This window comes from Marmota marmota, unplaced genomic scaffold, assembly GCF_001458135.2.
Source record: "Marmota marmota marmota unplaced genomic scaffold, marMar, whole genome shotgun sequence".
Taxonomy (NCBI): domain Eukaryota; kingdom Metazoa; phylum Chordata; class Mammalia; order Rodentia; family Sciuridae; genus Marmota; species Marmota marmota.
The window spans coordinates 20,570,083-20,595,942 of NW_025999968.1; the positions used below are offsets into that span (position 1 = coordinate 20,570,083).

Below are 25,860 nucleotides of genomic sequence, written 5' to 3' on the forward strand. Positions count from 1 at the left end.
CTATCTAATAAGATAAAGACAAATATGTTCATCTTATTAGAAACAAAATACACCATCACTAAGCATCTTCAAATATTATTGCACTCTAATTTCCATAAATTGACAAAACATTCATGAAATAATTTGTAGAATAGTTTTAACAGAAAAGTGACACCTTTAAACAGATATGACTGGGCCAAGTTGTTTATTAGATATGAAGTTTATGAACATTATACTAACATATCGTATTTTTTCTAAGCTGCATGGAACCACCAATAATGTGGGAGAACTCCTAGCTGTTTGTAAGAGCCAAGAATCTCACAGCCTTCAGGGTCATCCTGAATATGTCCCTGTGCTTTTGAACTGATTTGGTGATCCACTGAGTGTCAGGATTCCTTTTAATAGTTTTGTGGAATGGATCAATGAGGATTACCTCAAAAAATTTGAATGTGGAAGCTTCATCTACACAGTTAGAATTCAGTAGTCTCAGAGACCCTTGTGTGTTGAGCGCATTCCTCAGCAACAGATAGAAGACTTCCAGCTAACTTTAGCTGCAAGCATAATGAACAGGATTGCCAAATGTTGTATTGTTAGAAATTGGGGGTGTTTGAGGTCACCATGGCTCAGATAAATCTTGTACATGGCATAAACTTGCTTGGTATTCTATCTCAGTATGTGAGCTTTATCAAAATGGATGGGAGAGCCCCATGGGGCACAGAGAGCTGGTGGTACTGCCTTCAGTGGACTCTCAAAAGAAAGCTCAACAAATAAATCACTGGCTTATTCCTCTGGAACTCTCAGGTATACTTCTGCACGTCCAACTTCATTTATCTGATGGCTGTTTCTAGAACAAATGGAAGGAGACTCACTCCCTTGTCTATATATATATATATATATATATATATGTTTTTTTTTGGGGGGGGGGTAGTGTTCTTTAAAGGAAACACATTTTCCAGAAATTTCCAAAAAAATGTCTTTTTTTTTTCTCATGCACTTTAAATAAGTTGCATATTCTTTCACCAGCAGATATGTAGGAATCAGTGTTTATTAAGATGAGGGGTGGGTAATGCAGAAATACATAACATACATCACAGTATTAGCAGAAAAGGGAAAGGAAATCAAGGGATGTAATTCTGGCAACCGACAATGTTCTTGGAAATAGTGTGTGCACTCCCCATTCAATTCAGAGTTCATCAAATTTTTCTGTCTTTACATTTATTTATCCTCTTAAAACATATTTAAGTCCTTAAAGGTTTTGGTTTAAGCAGGTTTGTATTTACCAGTATTTGACATATTAGATTTTAAAACTAAATGGTCAAAAATGTTTTAGTCATTCAAAAATAAAAATAATGAACCCATTATAAATTATTAGCATAATTCCATTGAAAGTATTTTGAAGGAATATTTACTGAATTTCCAATTATGTCAGGCTCTGCTTGTGCACTAGTAATATTAAATCATATATGACATGGTGAATGCATGGAAAAAGCTAGAATTTTATTTTACTTTCTAATAGCAGAAATTTACAATATATTTTTCTTTAAAATCTTCATATATGTGTCCCTCTGTCCCTTCTTAGTCTATGTTCAAGTTCTGTTCTGATCACTAGTATGTGAATTATTGAAGTCAGTCTCTTTCCAACCAATTGCCTGGTATATTTGCTGGAAGATATAATCATATTTCTGTGCTTCCAGGGAGACAACAATGTCTGATGCCTCTAAATAAATTTAGGTTTCTTCATGTGGCATTTAAGGTTATCAGTGATATCTTCCTCTTTATCTTTATTTCCCAAACTCACCAAGAACTCTCTCCTGCTATTTGTACTCTGAGGGTTCTGTGCAGTTGTGCATAGTCATTTCCACAAACATTGATTCTGGTCATGCTAATTTCGACTTCTCTCCAATTATCAACCCCCTTTTTTTTTGGCCATCTACAAATGTACAGGTGACTTTTCATGTTGCTTAATAATCAGATACACCAAGCAATATAATCTTTGTTTTCTAAGTCTCCTTCCATGTGGAAAAAAAAAAAAGAAGAAGAAGAAGGCAGTACTGAGTCATCCTCTAGCACCCTCTGACCTACCTGGTTGAGCTTAGGCAACCTACTCAATTTACCAATGCATGAAGTTTTCATTCAAGGACAGCATAAAAAACAAGCAAACAAAAAAAAATTTCTTTACTGGGTTAATACAGATGAAAAGTGCAGCTTGGTGCCTAGCAGACAGTATATTTTAGGAATTTTTTTTTAGTTGTGCATTCACTAGAAGAATTAATATTTTTTTCAGTTATTTAGGATTTTCACTACTGTTTGCCTCATTTAACTTGAACAGTGTCTCCATCTTTTGTTAATGTTATGAACATATTAATAATTTTCTTTGGAATCAGAGCAGGATTTTCATACTTCTATTGACCAAGAAAACAAATAATGACATCAAGGAGTTAAAAAAAAAAACCTGATTCAATTGATTCAGTAATTGCATTGTCCTATGTAATAAACAAATAAGCAAACTAATGGAGCAATTAAAATTGATAGGAGTTCATTATAAATAGCATAATTTTCTATTGGTACATGATAATAACACATAATAGACATTCTACAGTACTGGCATTACTTATTCTTGGGTGTCTCCACTGCACTTTGGCTTCCTCCTCACATCTCCGTTCTTTGCCCTCTCAGGGGCAGCCCATGGGGACTCTGACCCTGCTGCAATTTGCCGGACCTTCCAGGCCTTCCTTTGAATTCTTGGTGGAAGCCTCCATGACCCCCTAACCACAGTATCCCACAACCCTGAAGAACCAGCACCATGTAGTTACTACCAAGGTCGGCCAGCATCTTGAGCTAAGTAGCCAAGACCCCAGGGACCCTGGAGAAGCAGTCTCCGAGAGCCTGGATGGCTGAACAGGTTGAAAAAACTTCCTAAACTGGCCTGTGCAAGCAGGGTTGCCCCACTGGTCTCTTCTCAAAGGAATTTTTATTCCCTGGATCCTGAAATGAGTGTGGTCTTGCCAATTCCTCAGAAACTCTTAAACCATCTTTCCCATTGTCTCTTTTAGCATTTCTTAGCATTGTTTCTTTAGCATTTCTTAAATGGAAGTAATGTCTTTAACATTTGCCACTTCCTTAGATCCAGTCTTATTCTCACCTTTGAAGTCTAAGCTTTTCAAATCTTTCTGTTCTGCTTTCTGCTCCTGAGTATTACAATAAACTTGACTAAGAGCCACCAGCAATACCCCTGCCACCACCTGAAAACTATGCTGCCTAGAATTTTTTTTTTCTGCCAGATTAAAGTCTATTGCTTTTAAAATCAGCCTCACAGAAAGTCTCAGGAAATGGGCAAATGGAGAAAACTTCTTAGCCAGAAGATAACATGAATGGCTTCCAGTCCAATTTCCAATAAAATCCTCCTTCTCCAAAACCTCATGAGCCCTATCTTTACTTGGGATGGTCCTATTGGCATTCTGGTCTTCTGAGCTTCCACAGAATCCCCCCTTAAGCTCTACTTACAATAATCTAAGGCTTTTCCATCTGACATCATTAAACTTTTCAAAATTTCTCCCACAAATTTCCAAAAGCTCCAAAATTTTCTGAACTAAGTGTCAGTTTAGTGACAGAAATGACCCTACTTCTTCGTACCAATATCTGTTTGGTCAGATTTATTGTTGTTGTTGTTGCTGTGACTAAAAGACCTGACAAGAACAATTTTAATGGAGAAAAGTTTACTTTGGGGCCACATGGTTTCAGAGGTCGCAGTCCATTGAAGGCTGGCTTCATTTCTCAGGATTTGAAATAATGTAGAATATAATAAAGAATGAGTATAGTGGAGCAGAGTAACTCAGGACATTACCAGGAAGGAGAGAGAGAGAGAGAGAGAGAGAGAGAGAGAGAGAGAGAGAGAGAGAGACTCAATTAGCTAGATACAAAATATATACCTCAAAAGTATGCTCCCAATGACCCCCTTCTCTAATCACACCCTACCTGCCTACAGTTACGACCCAGTTAATGCCTATAAGGAGGTTCATTCACTGATTGGGTTAAGGCTCTCCTAACTCAATCATTACACCTCTAAACCTTCTTGCACTTTACTACACATGAGCTTTTGGGGGACATCTCACATCTAATCTATAATAATATTCTTGATTAGAGAATAAACATTCTATATAAACACATATTGAAACATAATTCTTTGAAATAACTAAAGTCAAGTTGAAAATAAAATTCAAATAAATAGTTTACTTCTCATAGATAATATTTCTTAAAGAAAAATTAATATTTGAGATCTTGGATATGCCCATGATTGTAAAATTATGCTTTGGGATGTGAGGAATTAGCCAACAGTATTAAGTGAGGGCTATTTTTTACAATACTGACTTTCCCCCTTAGCATTTGTTGGTTTTGTTGAACAGGGTGACTATATGCTGACACTCATGAATATTATGAATTTGCTCCTGATGGATCTCACTACATTTGCTCTTGAAATATATTTTTGCATAATTCTCCCTTTGAAACAAATTTGACTCAAATGCAATTAATATTTTAACTTTGTAAAGTGGCTATTTTTCACTTTCTCATACTTATAGGTTTAGAAAAAGTATTGTCAAGTTGAAATAAATCTTTCAAGGGAGATTCTATTTGTTATGGAGAATTACAAAAGTCTTTCTTCAGAATTCTTTTCATAATATTTATTACTTCCTTATTTCTTAGAGTATAAACAAAAGGGTTTAACAAAGGAACAACTAGAGTATAAAATATAGCAACCAGTATATCTTTATCCTCTTCATTAACTGTACTTGATCGAGCATACAGGAAGAGCAGAGAACCATAGAATATTGACACAGAGAGAAAGTGGGAGGCACAAGTAGATAGAGCTTTGCCCCTTCCCTTTTTGGATTTCATTGTGAATATAGTGAAAAGGATGTAGAAATAAGAGATTAGAACTATGGCAATAGTAAAGATGAGAATTGACCTTGCCAAGATAAATAACATCAATTCATTGATATAAGGATCAACACAGGAGAGTCTGTATAATGGAAGGACATCACAAAAGAAGTGATTGATTTTATGAGATCCACAAAAAAACAATCTTAACAAAAGCCCTACTTCAACCATGGGATGCAGGTTTCCACCTGTGTAGGCTCCTGTGGTCATCTGAATGCAGAGTTTCTTTGACATCAGGGTGTGGTACTGCAGTGGTCTGCATATGGCCACATAGCGGTCATAGGCCATTGCTGCCAGAAGAAAGCAGTCTGTAGTCTCAGCAAGACAGAGAAAATAAAACTGTGCCATGCATTCATAGAGGGACATCCTACTTTCCTCAGAAAAGAAGTTCTCTAGCGTCTTGGGAGTGACAGCACAGGAACACAAGGAATCCATGAGAGCCAGGTTGCCCAGGAAAATGTACATTGGTGTGTGAAGATGGCGCTCCATGTAAATCAAGGCCAGCAAACCTAGATTCCCCACCATGGTGACCAGATAGATGGCAAAGAACACCACAAACAAAAAGGTCTTCAGATTTGGGTTATCTGTAAATCCCATGAGGATAAATTCAGTTGTCAAGGAGTGGTTGTCCTTAGTCATCTCTACCTTGTCCATTGAAATAACAGTTGTTGATATGTAAGATTCTGATTGAGAGAACATAATTTTTCATTGAATATTTCTCTTTTTTTCCTTTTTTTAGTTGTAAATGTACAAAATACATTTATTTAATTTATTTATTTTTACATGGTTCGAGGATCTAATGCAGTACCTCACACTAAGCAAGTGCTCTAACACTGAGCTACAATCTGAGCCACTCATTGAATATTCTTTTTATAAAAGACAGAAATTTCTTGTTTATCATCCTCTGCTCTCTATAGTATACAATCCCACTTAGTTCTATGGGATTGTGTTCTCCTGGAGAGTCATCATGGGAGTCATATCAATTTGTGACTCTCAAAATTGACAAGGATATTTTGATAAATCCAAGGAAGATTGTTAAAGTGGAAAAAGGTTTTGCTTCAAGTATTTATGCATGTCAGCATAAAATTTACAATACTCATATTAGGTTCATTTTCCAAAATAATTCCTATGTCAGTTTTTTGAAGATCCATAAAATATATCTAATATCAATTTTACCATAAATGCATGTTTTTTTCTACTGAGATAACAATTTTTTCATATTCTTCCAAGTGAATTTTTTTAAAGTATGCTACCCATATATTAAATTTATGTGTTAGAGACGGCACAAAGATCAGTAAAGCCTAAAATGGGTACTACAAATCCCATTACATATTTCCATTATAATTTTTTACAAATTATAAACTCTTCTTTCTCTGTGTAAGGCGCAGTTTACATACAGTGCTACCTTATAAAGTTTTAAATGAGTATGCCCAAATCCCCAAACACACTGACCTCTTTTTTTGAATTGTGGATCATGTCTTCCTTACCCAACACAATCTTCCATTTTTCAAGTGAGAGTTATATGGCATTATCCTTTCACATGTATTTGAACAATTTCCTGATTACATTATAATCATTTTGAGGTTAGTTATTGCATACTTCTTAAAGGAGCTATAAAATGCTATCGACTGAGTTAAGTCCACTGCAAGCTCAACCCTTTCACTTGGTATAGGTTATCTTGTTTTCAGTTTCCTGGTTATGATCCTTATTAATCCCTTTGCCTTTGCATAATTAGACTATTAGCTTTGAAAAAGAGTCCACATGGAAAAATTTTAAAATCTTCATATAAAGGAATTAAGATGTGTATCTTTTATCTAAGTCAACTATTTCCTAAGAATCAGAAACTCATGTTGATCAAATATAAAGTTAAATGTATTGAATATAAATTTAATCAAAACAGATTCACCTATATACTTGTTTTTTTTTTTTTCTCTCTCTCTCAGAAAAGGCAAAATCCCTTTAAATCCCTTTCAAATTCTGCTTTGCTTTAAAACTTATTTCCTCCCATTACTTAGTGGTCTCTTAGGACATGGTGACAGACAAATCTAATCATATAAACTATGATCAAATCATGTATTTCTATAATCAGGACATTAAAGAGAAGGTGGTATAAATTAGTTTGCTCAAAAATATTAAAAGTAAGCAAGACATGGAATTAGTTAAATCATAAATCATTTTCAATGTAAATGCCTCAACTATATAAGAGGTTTTTCTTTCTGACTTACTCTTGAAATTCTATGTTAAAATCAGAAAGTCAGATGAATCAGAGTATTGTACATCATACTAGTTCATAAGACTATTTGATTTTGAGAGAGAGATGAGAAAGCAATTAAAAATAGAAATAATAGGAAATGGTAAACATTTCAGGTAGTAAATATTTATAGTTGCTAACATTAAAGGTGAAAATAAATGTGAATACTTATTTTACCTAAATTTCACTAAGGAGAACTTCTAAAAAGTGCGTGATTTGCTTTACCCTGAATGGATCAGAATTTAAGAATATATATATGCATATTCTTGTTAAAGCATTTGGGATTAGAAAGTTAGCATTTCAGACACTACGTAAGGGTCAATGTTAATAATATTTTCTTACAGTGCCAAGTTAAAATTTTCCATCAAATCCTGAAGGGATTTCCTACACTGATGTCAGTGTATTTCTTTGGAGACATTAAGTTCTAAAAGCATGCAAACCACATGAAATCAATTAAAGACATACTGTGAGACAATGCAGTTAAAGAAATTGATATTCACTAAAGTCTCTTTGATGATTATCATGCTGATTTTTTTTCTACATAGCATCTTAATTTACACAGTTCTCTTCACCATGCTGCTCACAAGATGTAGAACAGGTAGAAAAGCCTGTCGCAGGCTTGTTTGTCCACTTTCTGGAGGAAGTGGAATTAATATAGTCTATGAAAAAGTTTGGCATTTGTAGATGAAATTAGAATATTATCTGGTTCAGCAAGGGTCACCAACTTCTTTACTATGTGAGTTGAATTTATCCCCATATCCTATAATGTACACAGTGGAAATTTGATTTTATTGTTCTTCCTCAGCACAAATTACTAAGACTATTATCTTTTCTTTCTTTTTTTCCCCCCACCAGCTGCCCTTTACTTTATTATGTTTTTTTAAAAAAATTTTCATATCACTAATCACTCTTCATTAAAATGTATCCCTTTGTAGGTACATCTATAATTGGTCACTTCTTCCCCTTCCCCACTGTTTACACAGTGACTTAGCAGGAAGGGATTTCTTTGCTATGTCTAACCTGTACTTCCAGCACTCTCAATAGTGTCTGGCATTTTCTAGTGCTTCTTATTTGCACAATGAATCAAATAAATGTTGTTTTCCTGCTCAAGAATTCATAACAGAACCCCATCACTTTTCAAGCCGTTATCAGTGTTCTGTATTTTGGAGTTCCGAATACTCATATGTCTGCATCTTATCATCTTGCTTCTCCTGTGCACCTCAGGAAGACGGCCGTGTACATCACTTGCATTTTCTTTGTGCGCCCACTTCAGTTAATTTGATGGCAAGGTTTCCCTTACTTAGAGTAACATCTCCCTCTTTTTCCATTTTACTTGTGTACGTCTTTGAGCTCAGACATGAACTCCTCCATGAGATATTTCCCTGGTCTTTGTAATTGGATTGTCTTTTTCTCTTCTTGCCTTAATTGTGCTTTTCTCTCATTATACAATAATTTCTACTTAATAAGGTGTGACTTGTATTTCTCTTGATTGGGTAACTCTGTGTTAAAGACACATATGGTCATGGATCATTTTATATTTCTTTAGGCTCTTTGCCACAACCTGAGCTAATTCTCAATCAAAATTAATTTTCTTTATGGATAAAATAGATGAGGGTGCTGGATATGATGATAGGTAGAGAGGTCACTGTGTGTGAGCAGTATGTAAGACTGGAGAAATGGCTTCTAATAAGGAGCTTGTAATTTACTTGGAGAGAACAACATACTGGTTTCTAAGTAGAACATGATCCAGGCTGTGAATCATCAATAAATACACACACTATATAGACATAGAGAGGAAGAACTTGGAGGAATATAGAAAGATTTCTCAGAAGAAATGTCATTCACGTGATAAATAGGGTTATACTAGGCAGAGAACATGAAAAAAGTATCTCAAGAAATCTCATGATACCTACCCATTATTTTATTAATCTTGCTCTTTCAAGCCTGGAAGTTTAAAAGAGCAAGATTAATAAAAAATTGGATAGTAAAGTAGGTTGGCTAAAGTGTACACATATGATATAAAGGGACACTTAGAAGTGAAACAGCGGGAATAGTGAGTTAAATTTAAAAATGTCCTACTGGGCCCCTTCCCTTTTTAGTCTTCTGTCTCCACCATTTCACTAAAACTTCTTTCTGGCAAGATCACAATCAACTTTAAATGTCATTCCAAACAACATCTGATTAATTTCTTCACCAAGCTATAGAATTTGGTAATACCGGAAGTCACCTCACCTCTTCCTTCTGTGATAATTCTAATGGGCCCAAATTTCTGATTGTTCCATCCTGTCTTTTACATTAGATCCTGTTTCTCCCTTTGCCCTTTATGATGCTGTGTTCTATGGGCTCTGCCCTTGTCCTCCATCTTCTTTCACTGTAGAACATTTCCTTGATTATCTATCTCATCTTCTTTAGAGTTTCAATGATCATCTATCTGCCTGTGGCTTAAGTAAAAGAGAGGTTGCAAACAACTTGTCTATATACTCGTATCATAAAATTATGTAGAAAATATTTTAATTAGATGTATATTCTTCTTTGAATTAGATGCTCACAGTATACTAAAATATTAGCTATGTTACAGAACATAGAACTGGAACCGTAAAAGAAGGTTGAATTAAAAACAGTGTGAAAATCACGACTTACATGTGAAATTTACAACATGTTTTATTACTTCTATACTACTAATAACTGAAATAATACATATATAATATTTGAAAAATTGACTTTATGTGACTTATTATTTTTGAAAAATTAGTATCATAAATTCTCAAGAATATTTTTATTTTACTTTCTAACTTTTAAAAAAAATTCTTTAACTGGCCAATAATAACTTTAAATAGTTATAGGACATAGTGGGATATGTTGATATATTTATAAATTGTGTAGCTATCAAATCAGATAATTACTATTTATATCTCCTTAATCATTTATCTTTTTCTTGTGCTTGCAGTGTATGAGATCTTCACATTTAGAAAAAAATATTGAGTTGTGGTAAGCTATAGTTTCCCACTGTGCTGTAGAACACTATATCTTATTCCAACTATCTAACTGTGTTTTGGTTAACATTGTGAAAAGTATCTCAAGAAACCTCATGATACCTACCCCAGTTTTTTAAAATTAATCTTTCTCTTTCAAGCTTTTTTAATCCATCATTCCTAAGAATTAGTCATCACTATTCTATTCTCCTCTTCTATGACATCATTTTTTAGGACATTTTATCACCTAATTTCTAAGGCTACATATGAGAAGATTCAATAACATTCAATTCATTATCCTATAAAATACTGTCACTGTTATATCTTTACCCCTTTATTCAAAGAGACAAATATATATGAGATGAAAAATGTAAAATATTAAGACTGAGGGTGAGATGCAAGGGTAGAAAATGTTCTACCCTTCTTATATTTAACTTCAAAAATTGTCAAAATAATGTACAGATAGGAAATCAATACAGTGTAAATGGTAAATATTTGGATTGGCATTAAAATATATATCACTATTCCATTAACAAAAGGGTCTATATAGGGGTTTCTATAAAATGGAAAGATATGACCAAAATGTTGATCAATTTGATGAGACTTGCAAAAAGTTAGCCTTAACAGAAGTCCTACATGAATCATAGAATGCACATTACTAGCTCTGAAAGTTCCTGTATTCATGTGAATGTAGAGTTTCTTTGACATCAGGGTGTAGTACTACAGGGGGCTGCATATGGCCACGTAGCAGTCATAGGCCATTGCTGCCAGAAGAAAGCAGTCTGCAGGCTCAGCAAGACAGAGAAAATAAAATTGTTCCATGCATTCATAGAGGGAATCCTTCTGTTCTCAGAAAATATTCTCTAACATTTGGGAGTGATGACACAGGGTCCTCAGGAATCAAATGTGAAATAGTTGATGCAGGAAGAGGCTAGTCGTTCATTTTATTTCCCAATAGTAGCAATTTATAATTTTTTCTTTGAAACGTTTTTCTTTGAAACGTTTCTTTGAAATGTTATTTATACGTGTGTCCTGTCCTTTCTGAGACTATCCTCAAGTTCCACTCTCATCACTTAATGTGTGAATGCTGGTGTTAGTCTCATTCCTTTCTCTCCAATCAATTACCAGATCAGTTTTCTGAAAAATGAAATCATATTACCTTGATGTTAGGAAGACATGTGTGATGGTTCTAAATAAATTCAAATTTCTTCAAGCAGCATTTCAGGTTTTTAATTTTCTGATCCTCATCCACCCTTACTACCCAACCAAGAACGTCTCCAACTTTGCCACTTTGTTGGCTCTGTTCCATTGATTACCCCTCTTCCCCCTCCAAGTGACACACTTATTTCCATAAAAATTGGTTCTGGGCATGCTAATTTCTGTTTTGCTCCAATGATCAAATTTTTTCCCTTTAAATGTAGTTTATTCTGATGTTTCTTAATAACTAAAGACCTCAGGTAATATAATATCCATTTTCTGAACCATCAAGCATGTAAAGAAAAGGCAGTATTGATTCAAAGTCCATATCCCTGTGATTTAGCAAGATGAGCATGGTCAAGTTACTCAGCGTATCAATACATAAGGTTCTCATTGAAAAAAGGTGAAATAAAGTAGGCCTAAATTGTTCATAGAAAATATATATGTAATATTTTACTTAGTGTCTAGCAGTTAGTACATTTTAGTAAATTATTTTTCTTGGTATTTGTACTTTTAATTGTTGAGTAAATATTTTTGTTTAGAGAATTAGCATTTAACTACTTTTATGCCAGATTAATACTTGCACAACATCTCCATCTTTTGTTAATGCTGTGAACATATCAATACTTTTCATTGGAATCAGTTCATGTTTTGGTACTCCAAATGAACAGCAAAACAGGTAATGGTATCAGGAAGAAAAAGCTTGATTTAATTGATATTTTCACTAATTACATTGCCATATGTGGTGGAAATAAAAAGCTACATCAAATATTAATATACATATTGTTTTAAATTACAAGTTGATAAATCACTATGTGTGTGTATATGTATATTATATATATGTATGTATAGATAGATAGATAGATGGATAGATAGATAGTTCTGTTTCAGAGAATTGGAGAGTAAAATTAACTGAGAATTAATTATGAAAATATACTTGGTTAGGTAATAAGTAGTCTGCATGAATATGTATTCAGAAACAATCTCAGGAAAGAACTAATTGAAAATCAAATTCAAACACAATTTACTTCCCACAGATGGAGTTGCTTATGGAAAGATTAACATTTGTCAACCAGAAATAGCCTGTGGTTATAAGATTATATTTTAGGACTCAAGGAATGTGCCAACAGTATTAAATGGAAAAGACATATATTTTGGTTTTATTATTAGAATGCATTGGATTTTTTAAAAATTGTGATTAATTGGGCTTTGACACTGATAAATAATTATTTAGCCCACTCCTGTTGGATATTACTATCTTAGATTTTCAATTACATTTTAGGATGACCTCTCATTTTCACTTTCCCAGTATATGTAGGATTAGAAAATGTATTATCAAGTTGAAATCAATTTTCCAAGGGAGATGATACTTGTTTCAGAAGGTTACAAAATTGTCTCTTATTGATAATTCTTTTAATGACATTTGTTACTTCCTTGTTTCTTAGACTATAAATAAAAGGGTTTAATAAAGGAATGATTAGAGTATAAAAAATAGCTACAGGTATATCTTTCTCACCTTCATTGACTGAACTTGGTTGAGCATACGTAAAGAGCAGAGAACCATAGAATATTGACACAGAGAGGAAATGGGATGCACAGGTAGATAAAGCTTTTCCTCTTCCTTTTTTGGATTTCATTGTGAATATAGTGAAAAGAATATAAAAATAGGAGATTAAAACAATAGTAATAGTAAAGATAAGAAATGACCCTGCCAAGATAAGTACCATTAATTCATTGATATACGGATCAACACAGGAGAGTCTGTATAATGGAAGAACATCACAAAAGAAGTGATTGATTTGATGAGACCTACAGAAAGTTAACCTCAACAAAAGTCCTACTTCAATCATAGGATGCAGAACTCCACCTATGTAGGCTCCTGAGGTCATCTGAATGCAGAGTTCCATTGACATCATGGTGTGGTACTGCAGCGGTCTGCATATGGCCACATAGCGGTCATAAGCCATTGCTGCCAGAAGAAAGCAGTCTGTAGTTTCAGCAAGAGAGAGAAAATAAAATTGTACCATGCATTCATAGAGGGAAATCCTTCTGTCCTCAGAAAAGAAGTTCTGTAACATCTTGGGAGTGATGGCACAGGAACAGCAGGAATCCATGAGAGCCAGGTTGCCCAGGAAGATGTACATTGGTGTGTGAAGACGGCGCTCCATGTAAATCAAGGTCACCAACCCTAGATTCCCCACCATGGTGACCAGATAGATGGCAAAGAACACCACAAACAGAAGAGTCTTCATGTCTGGGTTATCTGTGAATCCCATAAGGACAAATTCAGTTGTCATTGAGTGGTTTTCCTTAGTCATCTCTATCTTGTCTGTTGAAATAGTAATTGTTGAGATATAAGACTCTAATTAAATGCACAAAATTTCCCAGCGTTTTTATAACAGAAGAGTTTTTCAAGCATCTCTTGCTATTTATAAATTACAACTATATTTACTTCTAGAGGTTTTTGTTCTCATAAATTTTCAATATCTATGATCTCAAGCTGTGACTCTCCACATTCACAAGGATGTTGTGACAGGTGAAGTGGAAGTGTTTTATCTTTATGAATTTCTACAATGATAGCATAAGCTTTGGGTACCAATATTTGATAATTGTTTCACAGTAATTCAGTTTCATACTTTTTGAGACCTCTAAAATGAGTTCACAATCATCTTTTTTATAATATATATTTTTTTAATTAGAAGAAATTTATATGTTTTCTTAGATGATCAAATGTTTTTAGAAAGCATATTACCCATATGTTACTGTTATATATTAGATATTATGCAAAGGTCACTAGGAGCTAAAGAAGTCACTATTTGTCTCATAGAAAACTGCCATAGAAAGCTAAATAGATAATTGTCCACAGAGTATCAATTTTCATCACTTTCATATTGTTACAACATTTTTCATGAACATTGACTCTATTTTATTAATCTTATTGATTCTTTCTATATATTCAAATTCTTCTTTTTTTTGTAAATCATAGTTAATACTCAATATACTTCATGAAATTTTAAGCAAGTGTCCCAGGACAACCCAATCTCATTTTCTGAATGCAGAGAATGTTTTCTATACCCATATTATCTGTAATTTTTCATGTATAATTTATATTTGCTGTTTTTTTACATGTATCTGAACAATTTTCTATTACAATAATTTTGAGACTAGTTGTTACGCACATCTCTGCAAGGAACCCTACAATATTATGGAATGAAAGTACAATTAATTTCAAACCTATCTCTGCCCTGTGACCTGGAATGGGTGACATTGTTTTCGGTATCCTCCTAATAAGACTTAGTGACCTCTTGGTCTCTTCACTTGGAGGAATGTTAACTATGAAGAAAGTTTTACAAGGAAATTCTTTAAATGATAAAGTTAAGAATCTTACATATCTGTTATCTAATTTAATTCTTTTCTACTGTTTTTCTTTTTCCTCAGGAAATTATATGATTGTCTACTGTATTAAAGTAGATAAATGCTAATAAAACACGAATCATTTAAATGCTTCTTTGTTTTTAATACTTATTAAAAGAGAATCCTTTCCATTTGCTTTAAGAAACTATTTAGTCTTATTACCTATTGATCCATCAGGATACATTAAATGACAAATAAAATCATAAATCCTAAGGTTAAAATGGGTTGTATCTTCATGATTAAAAACATCAAAATGAAGATTGTAAAAATTTGCTTACTCTAAAATTTTAAATATAAATAGCCATATAATCAATTAAATATAAATAACTTTCAGCATACATGTATTTATTTTTCAATGAATTTTTTGGATCTTACCTGCATATTTTAAAATTATATCTTGTAATCAGGAAGTCAGATGAATTACACTTTTCTGTTGCACCTCATCCTAGTTTCCATTACCAATTTTGCTAACATCTAAAATAAAAAAGGGGATAAAATATATAAACTATAAAAAAATTATAAATCTTTTAAGGAAGTAAATATTCTTGCTTGCTAGTATTAAAAGTAAAAATAAGTTTGAATATTTGTCTTATCTAGATTTCACCGAGTTTGCTTTATCATCAAGATCTCTGAATTTAGAAATATGTGTGTGTGTATAATATATATTCTTGCTAAAGCATTTGGGATTAAGAGGAAAAAAATCTCACAGACTACCTAGTCAGAGTTAATACTTATATCCCTTATACTGCCAAATTATATTTTTCCATCAAATACTGAAGGGATTTTCCTGAAATGACATCAGTGTATTTCTATGGAGATATTACGTCCTAAAAACATATAAGCCACTTGAAATTCATTAAAAGTGTCTTGTGAGACACTGAGGTAAACATAAGTGACAGTCATTAAGGTCTGATAATCATCTTGTTGGTTTGTATATAACTGATTTATTTTTTACAATTTTTTTCACCGTTCTATCCAGAAAATACAAAACAACAAATAAATTTCTCAGGCTATTTTGGACCTTGTGCAAATGTGGAGTTAATGTGGATTATGAAAAAAATAATTTTGGAGTGGAGACTAGAAGATTTCTCAGTTTCAATGAAAATCATCAACTTCTTTACTTTGTGACTTGAATTTATGCCCATATCCTCTAATGCACTCAGTGGATATTTGATTTTATTATTGGTCCTGTATACAAATTTCTCTGACTATTTTCTTGTGTTTTGGGTTCTTACCTTTCTTATGATGCTGTTTATATACCACTGGTCACATTCACTAAAATGCATCTGTCAGCACATCTATGAATGATCACTTCATTGCCTTCCTTACTATTGACACATTGACTTAGCAAGAAGAGATTTCTTTGATAAGTCCAATCCTCAATTTCCAGCCCTCTGGCATTTTCTAGTACTCATTATTTGTTAAATGAATTTTAAAAATGATATTTTCCTGCTCATGAATTTATAACAGCACCTCATTGTTTGTCAGACAAAATTTTCCCTATTTGGGGGTTGCAGATACTCTGCAGTCTGTCTGCATCTTCCACCTTGTTTTTGCTCAGCACCTCAGGAAAGGAGGCCATGACCATCATTCCCTGTTCCTTGTGTATCTGCTTCAGTTAATTCGATGGCAGGCTTTTTCTTGCTTAGAGTAACATCTCCCTCTCTTTCCATTTCTATCCTGCTCATCCTCAAGCTCAAACATGAACTCCTCCATGAGAAATTTTTCTGGTCTTTGTAATCAGATTGTCTTTTCTCTTCTTGATTTAATGGTATTTTTCTGTCTTTATACAACAATTTCTACTTAATCAGGTGTGACTTGTATTTCTCTTGATTGTATAACTCCGTATTAAAGAGAGGTATTATTTTATATTTCTCTAGGCTCTTTGGTAGATACTGAGCTAATTCTTAATAGATATTAATTTCCTTGGTGGTTAAAATATATTAGGGTGCTGGACATAATGATAGTATAGAGGTCACTGTGTATGAGCAGTGTGTAGATGAAACTTCCTGTATTGGAGACATGACTTCAGAAAAGGAACTCACAATTTACTTGGAGAGAACAATATATCAGTTTCCAAGTAAAACACAATCCAGGCTGTGAGTCATCGTAAAGTACACACATTATATAGACATAGAGAGGGAAAACTTGGAAGAATGTTCACCTGTAGGAATAAAGAAACATTTCTCAGAAGAAATGTCATTCACACAAACCTTGCAGGATAAATACAATTATAGTAGGCATAAAACATGAAAAGTATCTCAAGGAACCTCATGACAAAAGCCTGGAAGTTTGAAAGAACAAAATTAATAAAAAACTGGATAGCAAGGTAGGTTCGCTGAAGTGTACACATATGATTTAAAGGGACACTTAGGAGTGAAATAGGGGGAATAGTGAGTTAAAGTGGAAAATGTCCTACTGGGCCCCTTCCCTTTTTAGTCTTCTGTCTCCACCATTTCACTAAAACTTCTTTCTGGCAAGATCACAACCAACTTTAAATGTCATTCCAAACAACATCCAACATCTGATTAATTTCTTCACCAAGCTATAGAATTTGGTAATACTGGAAGTCTCCTCATTTCTTCCTTCTGTGATAATTCTAATGGGCCCAGCTTGTTGTTCCCCATCTTTTACACAAGATCCTATTTTTCCCTTTCCCTTTATGATGCTGTGTTCTATGGGCTCTGTCCTTGCCCTCCATCTTCTTTCATTGCAGAACATTTTCTTGATTATCTATCTCATCTACTTTAGAGTTTCAATGGTCATCTATCTGCTTGTGGCTTCAATAAAAGAGAGGTTGCAAACAACTTGTCTATATACTCGTATCATAAAATTATGTAGAAAATACTTTAATTAGATGCATATTCTTCTTTGAATTAGATGCTCACAGTATACTAAAATATCAGCTATGTTACAGAATATAGAATTATAAAAGAAGATTGTGTGAAAAGTGGTATGAAAATCACATTTTATATATGAAATCTACAACATGTTTTATTACTTGTATACTACAAATACTGAAATAATAGAAATATAATATTTGAAAAAATTGATTATATATGGCTTATTATTTTTGAAATATTAGTTTGTTCAAGGAGATCTTTATTTTACTGTCTAATTTTTATTTTAAAATTTATGTTTAACTGATAAATGCTAAGTTTAAATAGGCACAGTGGACTATGTTGATACATATATATACTGTGTAGATATCAAATCGGAGTAATTACAATGTTGATTTTATTTTACTTTTTTTGTACATATGATTGAACTCAAGAGCACTTAACCACTGAACCACATCCCAGGTAATTTTTGTATTTAATTTAGAGACAGGGTCTCACTGAGCTGCTTAGCACCTCACTAAATTGCTATGGCTGGTTTAAAACTTGTGATCCTCCTGTCTCAACCACTGGGATTATAGGCATGCACCACTGTGCTCAGCATCATTTTCATCTTAAACACTTATCATTTCCTTGTGCGGCCAGCCTATGAACTCTTCTCATTTTGAAAAAATTATTATAAGTTGTAGTAACCTATAGTTTCCCATGGTAGTATAGAACACGATATCTTATTCAAACTATCCATGTTTTGGTTAATGTTGTGCAAGTGTCCTTTGTCCCCTCTCCCTATCATTCCCAGGCTTTAGTTATCACTTCTACTCTCCTCTTCCATGAATGATATAAATTTTTAGGACATTTATCACCTAATTTCTCAGGCTACATTAAAAATATTTAATAACAAATGTATTAATCTATAAAATACTGCCACTAATATATTTTATCCCTTTCTTCAAATAGTCAAATATATGTGAAAAGAAAAATGTAGAATATTGAGACTGGGTGTGGGGTGCAATGGTAGAAAATGCTTTACTTGTCCCCTCCTTGTATTTAATTGTTTAAAGAATTTAATATTTATTTATTTGTTTGTTTGTTTTGTGCTCCTGAGGATCAGACTTAGGGCCTCACTTGTGCTAGGCAAATGCTCTACTACTGAGCTACAACTCCAGCCCTGTTCTTATATTTAACTTTTAAAATAGTGAAAACAATACAGAAATAGAAAATCAATAAAGTGGAAAAGGTAATGATTTAAATTGTTATGGAAAAATATATATCATTAGTTTATTAATAAAAGGTTCAGTATAAGAGTGTCTATACAATGAAAAGATAACAAAAATTTTGATCAATCTGATGAAACCTGCAGAAAGCCTTAATAGACATTCTACATGAATCACAGACTGCAGATTACTAGGTATGAAGATTTCTGTATTCATCTGAATGCAAAGTTTCATTGACATCATAGTGTAGTACTACAGTGGTCTGCATATGGTCACATAGTGGTCATAAGCCATTGCTGCCAGAAGAAAGCAGTCTGTAGTTTCAGCAAGAGAGAGAAAATAAAATTGTGCCATGCATTCATAGAGGGAAATCCTTCTGTCCTCAGAAAAGAAGTTCTGTAACATCTTGGGAGTGATGGCACAGGAACAGCAGGAATCCATGAGAGCCAGGTTGCCCAGGAAGATGTACATTGGTGTGTGAAGACGGCGCTCCATGTAAATCAAGGCCATCAACCCTAGATTCCCCACCATAGTGACCAGATAAATGGCAGAGCATACCACAAGCAGAAGTGTCTTCATGTCTGGGTGATTTGTGAATCTCATGAGTAAAACAACATTTGTTCTTGCTGGAAAGTCGAGAATCTCTGGCAATTAGAGATTAAGTCAAAAGTACTCTTAAGATTTCATCTCACTTCTGTCAGAATGGCAATCATCAAGAACACAGGCAACAATAAATGTTGGCAAGGATGTGGTGAAAAAGGTACATTCATACATTGCTTGTGGGACTGCAAGTTGGTGCAACCATTATGGAAAGCAGTATGGAGATTCCTCAGAAAATTGGGAATGGAACCACCATTTGACTCAGCTATCCCACTCCTTGGTTTATACCCAAAGAACTTAAAATGAGCATACTATAGTGACACAATCACATCAATGTTGATAGCAACTCAATTCACAATAGCTAGACTATGGAACCAACCTAGGTGTCCCTCAATAGATAAAGAAAATGTGTTTTGTATATATATACTAAATGGAATATTATTCAGCTTTAAAGAAGAGTAAAATTATGGCATTTGCACCCTCTCCCTCTCCCTTACTAGTTTCCAATTAAGGGACCTCTCTCATGGGAGCTCCTATGTGCAGCATCTTGGTCACACTGTGCACCAGTCCTACTGAGACCTGTTTTGTGTTGGGCAGTTACTGTGCTGGGTTACCTGCCTCTGAGGAGAAGAGGTAGTTGGAAAATTGGTACTTGGCCAGCTGGAGTTCCACTCTGCGAGCTGGCCCCACCAAAGATGGAGAGGAAGGTGACCCAAGATGAAGGCAGGCCACTTCCAGTGCCAGGAAGTTGGGTCAGGTGGGGGGAACCAGGCGATGGCATTGTGCAATGTGTTCAGAGATGAGCTCTGTGGAGTGCAGTGTTGTGGCTATTGGCTGTCTTCAGAGCCTGTGGGATGTCCCCAGGTGCAGGCAGACTATCACACATAGGAGACTATGGCAGTAGCTGCCAAGTTGAAAAATGGAGGTGACTAGGGGATCCCCACATTGGTAGATGGGGGTCCACAGGGGAGTGGGGGCTGGAGGTCCTGAGGGTGGGTAGCAGCTGAGTGTCCTGTGTGGCAGCAGAGCAGCATCTGGGAGTTCTGTGCCAGTGTTGATGCAGTGATCCTACTAAGGCCCCCGGGGAGCCCTGTGTGGGTTAGTAGTTGGGAGTTGGGTGTTGGCAGCTGGGAGTCCTGTTCTAACTCTGAGGCCCCGAACCCTGCTGTGAGCATAATGCTGGTAATTTCTGCATGAGAGCATCTGTGTAGGGATCCTCTATCACTCTCAGAGAAGCAGTATTCCAGCTACTTGAGACCTGGGTCTTAAAGCAACACAGAATGCTGCTTCCCTCTGGCCTGCCATCTTGGATCACCTAAAAGACCCTTTCTTATGCTAACATTCTCTCCAATAATTTAAAATAAAATTATATTGCCCTATGGGATCAATGTATTGTTTAAAAATTTAGTGGTTCTTTTGACCATTTAAATGACTAAATGCTCAGAATTGCCAAGTTTTATTAAAATTTTCTCTACCTATTTATCAGTTCCTAGTTAATGTCACGTGGTGATATTTTCATGAAAACTCTATTTATCCTTTAAGACAGGTAGGAACATAAATTATCTTTGAATACCTTAATAAGTTAAAACTGTTTTATATTAATTTTAACACATTCTGGATTTTAGTCCTATCTTGTATGCCAGATTTCCATAGGAATCATTTCTCTTTTTTAACATTTATTTATTTTAATTGGGTATATATGACAGCAGAATTCATTTTGATTCATCGTACACAATTGCAACATAACTTTTCATTTCTTTGGTTGCACATGATGTAGCATCTGACCATATGTGCAGTCATACAAGTACCTACAGTAATGATATCCATCTCATTCCACCATCTTTCCTGCCCCCATACCCCTCCCCTTCACTCTCCTCCCTCATCTTTGCCCAATAAAATTCCTCCATTTTCCCCATGCCTCTTCATTATGGATTAACATCCATTTATTAGAGAGAATATTTAACCTTTGGCTTTTTTTTTTTTTAATTTTTTATTGTTGGCTGTTCAAAACATTACATAATTCTTGATATATCATATTTCACACTTTGATTCAAGTGGGTTATGAGCTCCCATTTTTACCCCAAATACAGATTGCAGAATCATATCAGTTACACATCCATTGATTTACATATTGCCATACTAGTGTCTATTGTGTTCTGCTGCCTTTCCTATCCTCTACTATCCCCCCTCCCCTTCCCTCCCCTCGCCTCTTCTCTCTCTGCCCCCTCTACTGACATTCATTTGTCCCCCTTGTATTATTTTTCCCTTTCCCCTCACTTCCTCTTGTATCTACTTTTGTATAACTCTGAGGGTCTCCTTCCATTTCCATGCAATTTCCCTTCTCTCTCCCTTTCCCTCCCATCTCTCATCCCTATTTAATGTTAATCTTCTTCTCATGCTCTTCGACCCTACTCTGTTCTTAGTTAACCTTTGGCTTTTTGAGATTAGCTTACTTCGTTTAGCATAATATTCTCCAATTGTATCCATTTACCTGCAAATGCCATGATTTTTATTCTCCTTTAATTGTGAGTAATATTTCATTGTGTATATATACCACAGTTTCTTTATCAATTGGTCTATTGAAGGGTGTCTACGTTGGTTCCACAGTTTAGCTATTGCAAATTGAACTGCTATAAACCCTGATGTGGCTGCGTTAATATAGTATGCTGGCTTTAAGTTCTTTGGGTATAGACTGAGAAGTGGGATAGCTGGGTCAAATGGTGGTTCCATTCCAAGTTTTCTAAGGAATTTCCATACTGCTTTCCAGATTGGTTGCACCAATTTGCAATCTCACCAGCAATGTATGAGTGTGCCTTTTCTCTCACATCCTGACCAACACTTATTGTTGCTTGTATTATTGATGACTGCCATTTTGACTGGAGTGAGATGAAATCTTAGAGTAGTTTTCATTTGCATTTATCTAATTACTAGAGATGTTGAACATTTTTTTCATATTTATGTTGACTGATTATATATCTTCTTCTGAGTAGTGTCTGTTCAGCTTCTTAGCCCATTAATTCATTGAGTTGCTTGTTTTTTGGGTGTTAAGTTTTTGAGTTCTTTATATATCTTGGAGATTAGTACTCTATCTGATGTGTGTGTGGCAAAACTTTGCTCCCATACTGTAGGCTCTTCTTTCACCTCATTGATTGTTTCTTTTGCTGAGAAGCTTTTTAGTTTGAATCTATCCAATTCATTGATTCTTGATTTTATTTCTTGCGCTTTTGGAGTCTTGTTAAGGAAGATGAGTCCTAATCTGACATGATAAAGATTTGGGCCTAGTATTTCTATACATCAGTGATGAATCCTCAGAAAGAGAAATTAGGAAAACTACTCCATTCACAATTCCTTCAAAGAAATGAAATAAAATAAAATACTTGGGAATCAACTTAACAAAAGAAGTGAAAGATATCTACAATGAAAACTACAGAATACTATAGAAAAAAATTGAAGAACACCTTAGAAGATGGAAAGATCTCCCATGCTTTTAGATAGGCAAAATTAATGTTGTCCAAATGGCCATACTACCCAAAGTGCTATACAGATTCAATGTGATTCCAATTAAAATCCCAATATCAGTCCTTAAAGAAATAGAAAAAGCAATCATGAAATTCATATGGAAAAATAAGAGACCCAGAATAGCCAAAGCACTCCTTAGCAAGAAGAGTGAAACAGGAGGTATCACAATACCAGAGTAAACTATACTACAGAGCAATATTAACAAAAACAGCATGGTATTGGCTCCAAAATAGACTGGTAGAACAATAGTTCAGAATAGAGGACACAGAGAAACACCCACATAAATACAGTTATCTCATACTGAACAAAGGTGCCAAAAACATACATTGGAAAAAAGATAGCCTTTTCATCAAATGGTACTGGGAGAACTGGAAATCCATATGCAGCAAAATGAAACTAAACCTTTATCTTTCATCATACACAAAACTCAACTCAAAGTGGATCAAGGACCTAGGAATTAGACCAGAGACCCTGCACCTATTAGGGAATTATTTCTCTTAATTATGCATTTGTCCTAATATTTTTCCTAGATTTAAGTGTCCTTTGTTGCATATTTAACATTATGAAACTTGTTGAGAAAGTCTCCATTAACGGTGTGCACCTCATTCATGATAAATACCCAGTCTTATACACTTTCAAAGTTCTCTAATGTCTACATTTTTTTTCAGTCCAATGGAGATTCTTCATTAATTTTATAATTTAGATTCATAAACTCATTTACTCCTGGAAATCTGCTATATATTTATTATAGTTCAGTGCTCACAGAAATTTGCAGTATATTTATTATCACTTGGCAACCATATTTCAGGTACAGAAACGACATGGGTTTTAAAGAATGGTAAAATTATATTTCTTATCTCCCAGAAATCAGCATAAGTCTTTAGCTTCAAAAATGTTTCAAATATTAATTTTGGATACAAGTCTACAATAGTTGTTCAAAATATGAATTGTTTTAAAAAAATTTTGGTTAGTATTTCTCTAATTCTTATTCTTATCTGAAGTATATTTAATATATGATACTTCTATTCATTCATATAATATGGTAAGGTTGTCTGTAATTTTATCACTAGAGGTTAATTATAATCTATGAGAAAAATAAATTGTCTATTATATTTTAGGTCTATTACTCTGATAAAATACCCCTCAGAATATTTGTAAAAATATAAAAATACTACTTTTGTCATTATTTTAATAACACTTATTGGCAAATAAACTGAAAATATTCATGTGAATTCTGGAAAATAGGTTGAATTTTCAGTAATTATAATTTTATTAGGAGATATTACATCAGAAAATAATAAGTAAAAAATAATTTTCTCTTTCCAAATGCAATGTATTATTCTGATTCAGAAACGACTTCACCATAAAACCCATAATTATTTTACAGGGTCCATTATAGACTTGCTTGCATATTGGGTGATAAAATTGTTACTTTTGAACTCTGAATACTCTGAATGAGCCACTTACTGAGTGTCGTTAGTTCTTTCCATAGTGTCTTCAATTTAGTGATGATCTAAAAAAAGTGGATAACATTCAAAGCATTAAAAATTACTGAAGTATTTTAAAGAAATATATTCACATTTTTATTAAATATAAATTAGAAAATCCTTCTTTCACTGAGTTCACTATTTCCCACCTTATAATAGCTTATTGGACATGTGAAACTCTGTTTTTTTGAAAATTAATATGAAAAATTTTGTCTTTACAACATTAGGGAATAAATTATTAAAATCTAAAATAACCTCCATACCCATATGTCAGTGACAATAATTATGTTAGCTTTAGAGCACAGTTAAAAGTTGTCTATTGATTATAAAGAAATATCATTGAGATTAACCTCAGGGTAAATCTTTACTGATTCCCAATCCAAGATGCATGGTTCCTAAAACACCAGTACCCAAACAAAATTAGTTAAATAGGGATGTATGTTGAGATTCTGAATTAAATCAAATGGTCATAAATAAAGTCTATTTAAGGACTATCTTGATTAGTTGTACACTTAAATCTCTTTTGTATCAAATCTTGTTTACATAAGGACTATAATGGTTAGGAGAAAAGATTCATACTAATGATTTGAAATTCAAGTTAAAGAGAGATTTGAATAGCGAATTGGATTTCTGAAGAATGTAGTGTGATTAACCAATGCTACTTTCCTTCTTCTTCTTTTTCTTTTTTTACTTATTGCAATGAATCTGACCAAATTCTATAAAATACTTCTCTGAAACTCTGCTATTACATTTCTTTATTTAACCTATGCATCACAAGACAACTAGGGAAATAAACCATTTATTCAAGTATGACTGGCATGTAAATGTTTATTGTACACAACTCCATGATTTGGAGATAAGTATATTTCCATGAAACTCTCATCAAACAAAATTGATACATGTATTCAAATATGACACAATATCAGAGTATCATGTACAATTTTTATGTTTTTATATATTAGTTCAATATCCAGGATATATACAGAACTCAAAAAAACTTAACACCAAAAATCAAATAATCCAGATAACAAATGGGAAAAGGAACTAAACAGACATTTCTCAAAAGAAGAAATACAAATGACCAACAAATACATGAAAAAAAAATGTTTAGCATTCCTAGCAAATCAAAAGTATACTGAGATTTCATCTCTCTTTATTCAGAATGGAACAACCAAGAATACTAATAGAAATAAATGCTCTCAAGAATGTTGGGAAAATGTACACTCAAACATTGTGAGTGGGACTGCAAATTGGTATAACCACTTATGGAAAGCAGTATGAAAATTCCTCAAAAGATAGGAATGAAATCACCATATGACTCACTCCTTCATATTCTCCCCCAAGAATTAAAATCAGCATTTTATAGTGACATAGACACATTAGTATTTATATCACAATACTAAATATTAACTCACAATAGCCAAGTTATGAAACCAACCCAGGAACCAAACAACA

General features: G+C 33.9%; 2 protein-coding genes and 3 pseudogenes across 2 annotated transcripts; all 5 read right to left on the reverse strand.

The window, feature by feature from the left end:
* Nucleotides 1-271: 271 nt before the first annotated feature.
* LOC107136073 overlaps nucleotides 272-25,860 on the reverse strand; it is a 31,918-nt pseudogene continuing 6,329 nt past the window's right edge.
* LOC107136206 (olfactory receptor 5K3-like) lies at nucleotides 4,612-5,553 on the reverse strand. Its single transcript, XM_015478399.1, has one exon. The coding sequence runs from the start codon at nucleotides 5,551-5,553 to the stop codon at nucleotides 4,612-4,614; it is 942 nt and encodes a 313-aa protein (XP_015333885.1).
* On the reverse strand, nucleotides 10,385-11,007 carry LOC107136207 (annotated as a pseudogene).
* LOC107136021 (olfactory receptor 5K3-like) lies at nucleotides 12,681-13,652 on the reverse strand. Its single transcript, XM_015478261.1, has one exon. It carries the CDS (start codon nucleotides 13,650-13,652, stop codon nucleotides 12,681-12,683), a length of 972 nt encoding a protein of 323 aa, XP_015333747.1.
* On the reverse strand, nucleotides 18,783-20,180 carry LOC107136023 (annotated as a pseudogene).

What these genes read in the sequence shown, in the direction of transcription:
- LOC107136206 (XM_015478399.1), bottom strand. Translation starts at nt 5,553, where the DNA reads ATGACTAAGGACAACCACTCCTTGACAACTGAATTTATCCTCATGGGA.
- LOC107136021 (XM_015478261.1), bottom strand. Translation starts at nt 13,652, where the DNA reads ATGACTAAGGAAAACCACTCAATGACAACTGAATTTGTCCTTATGGGA.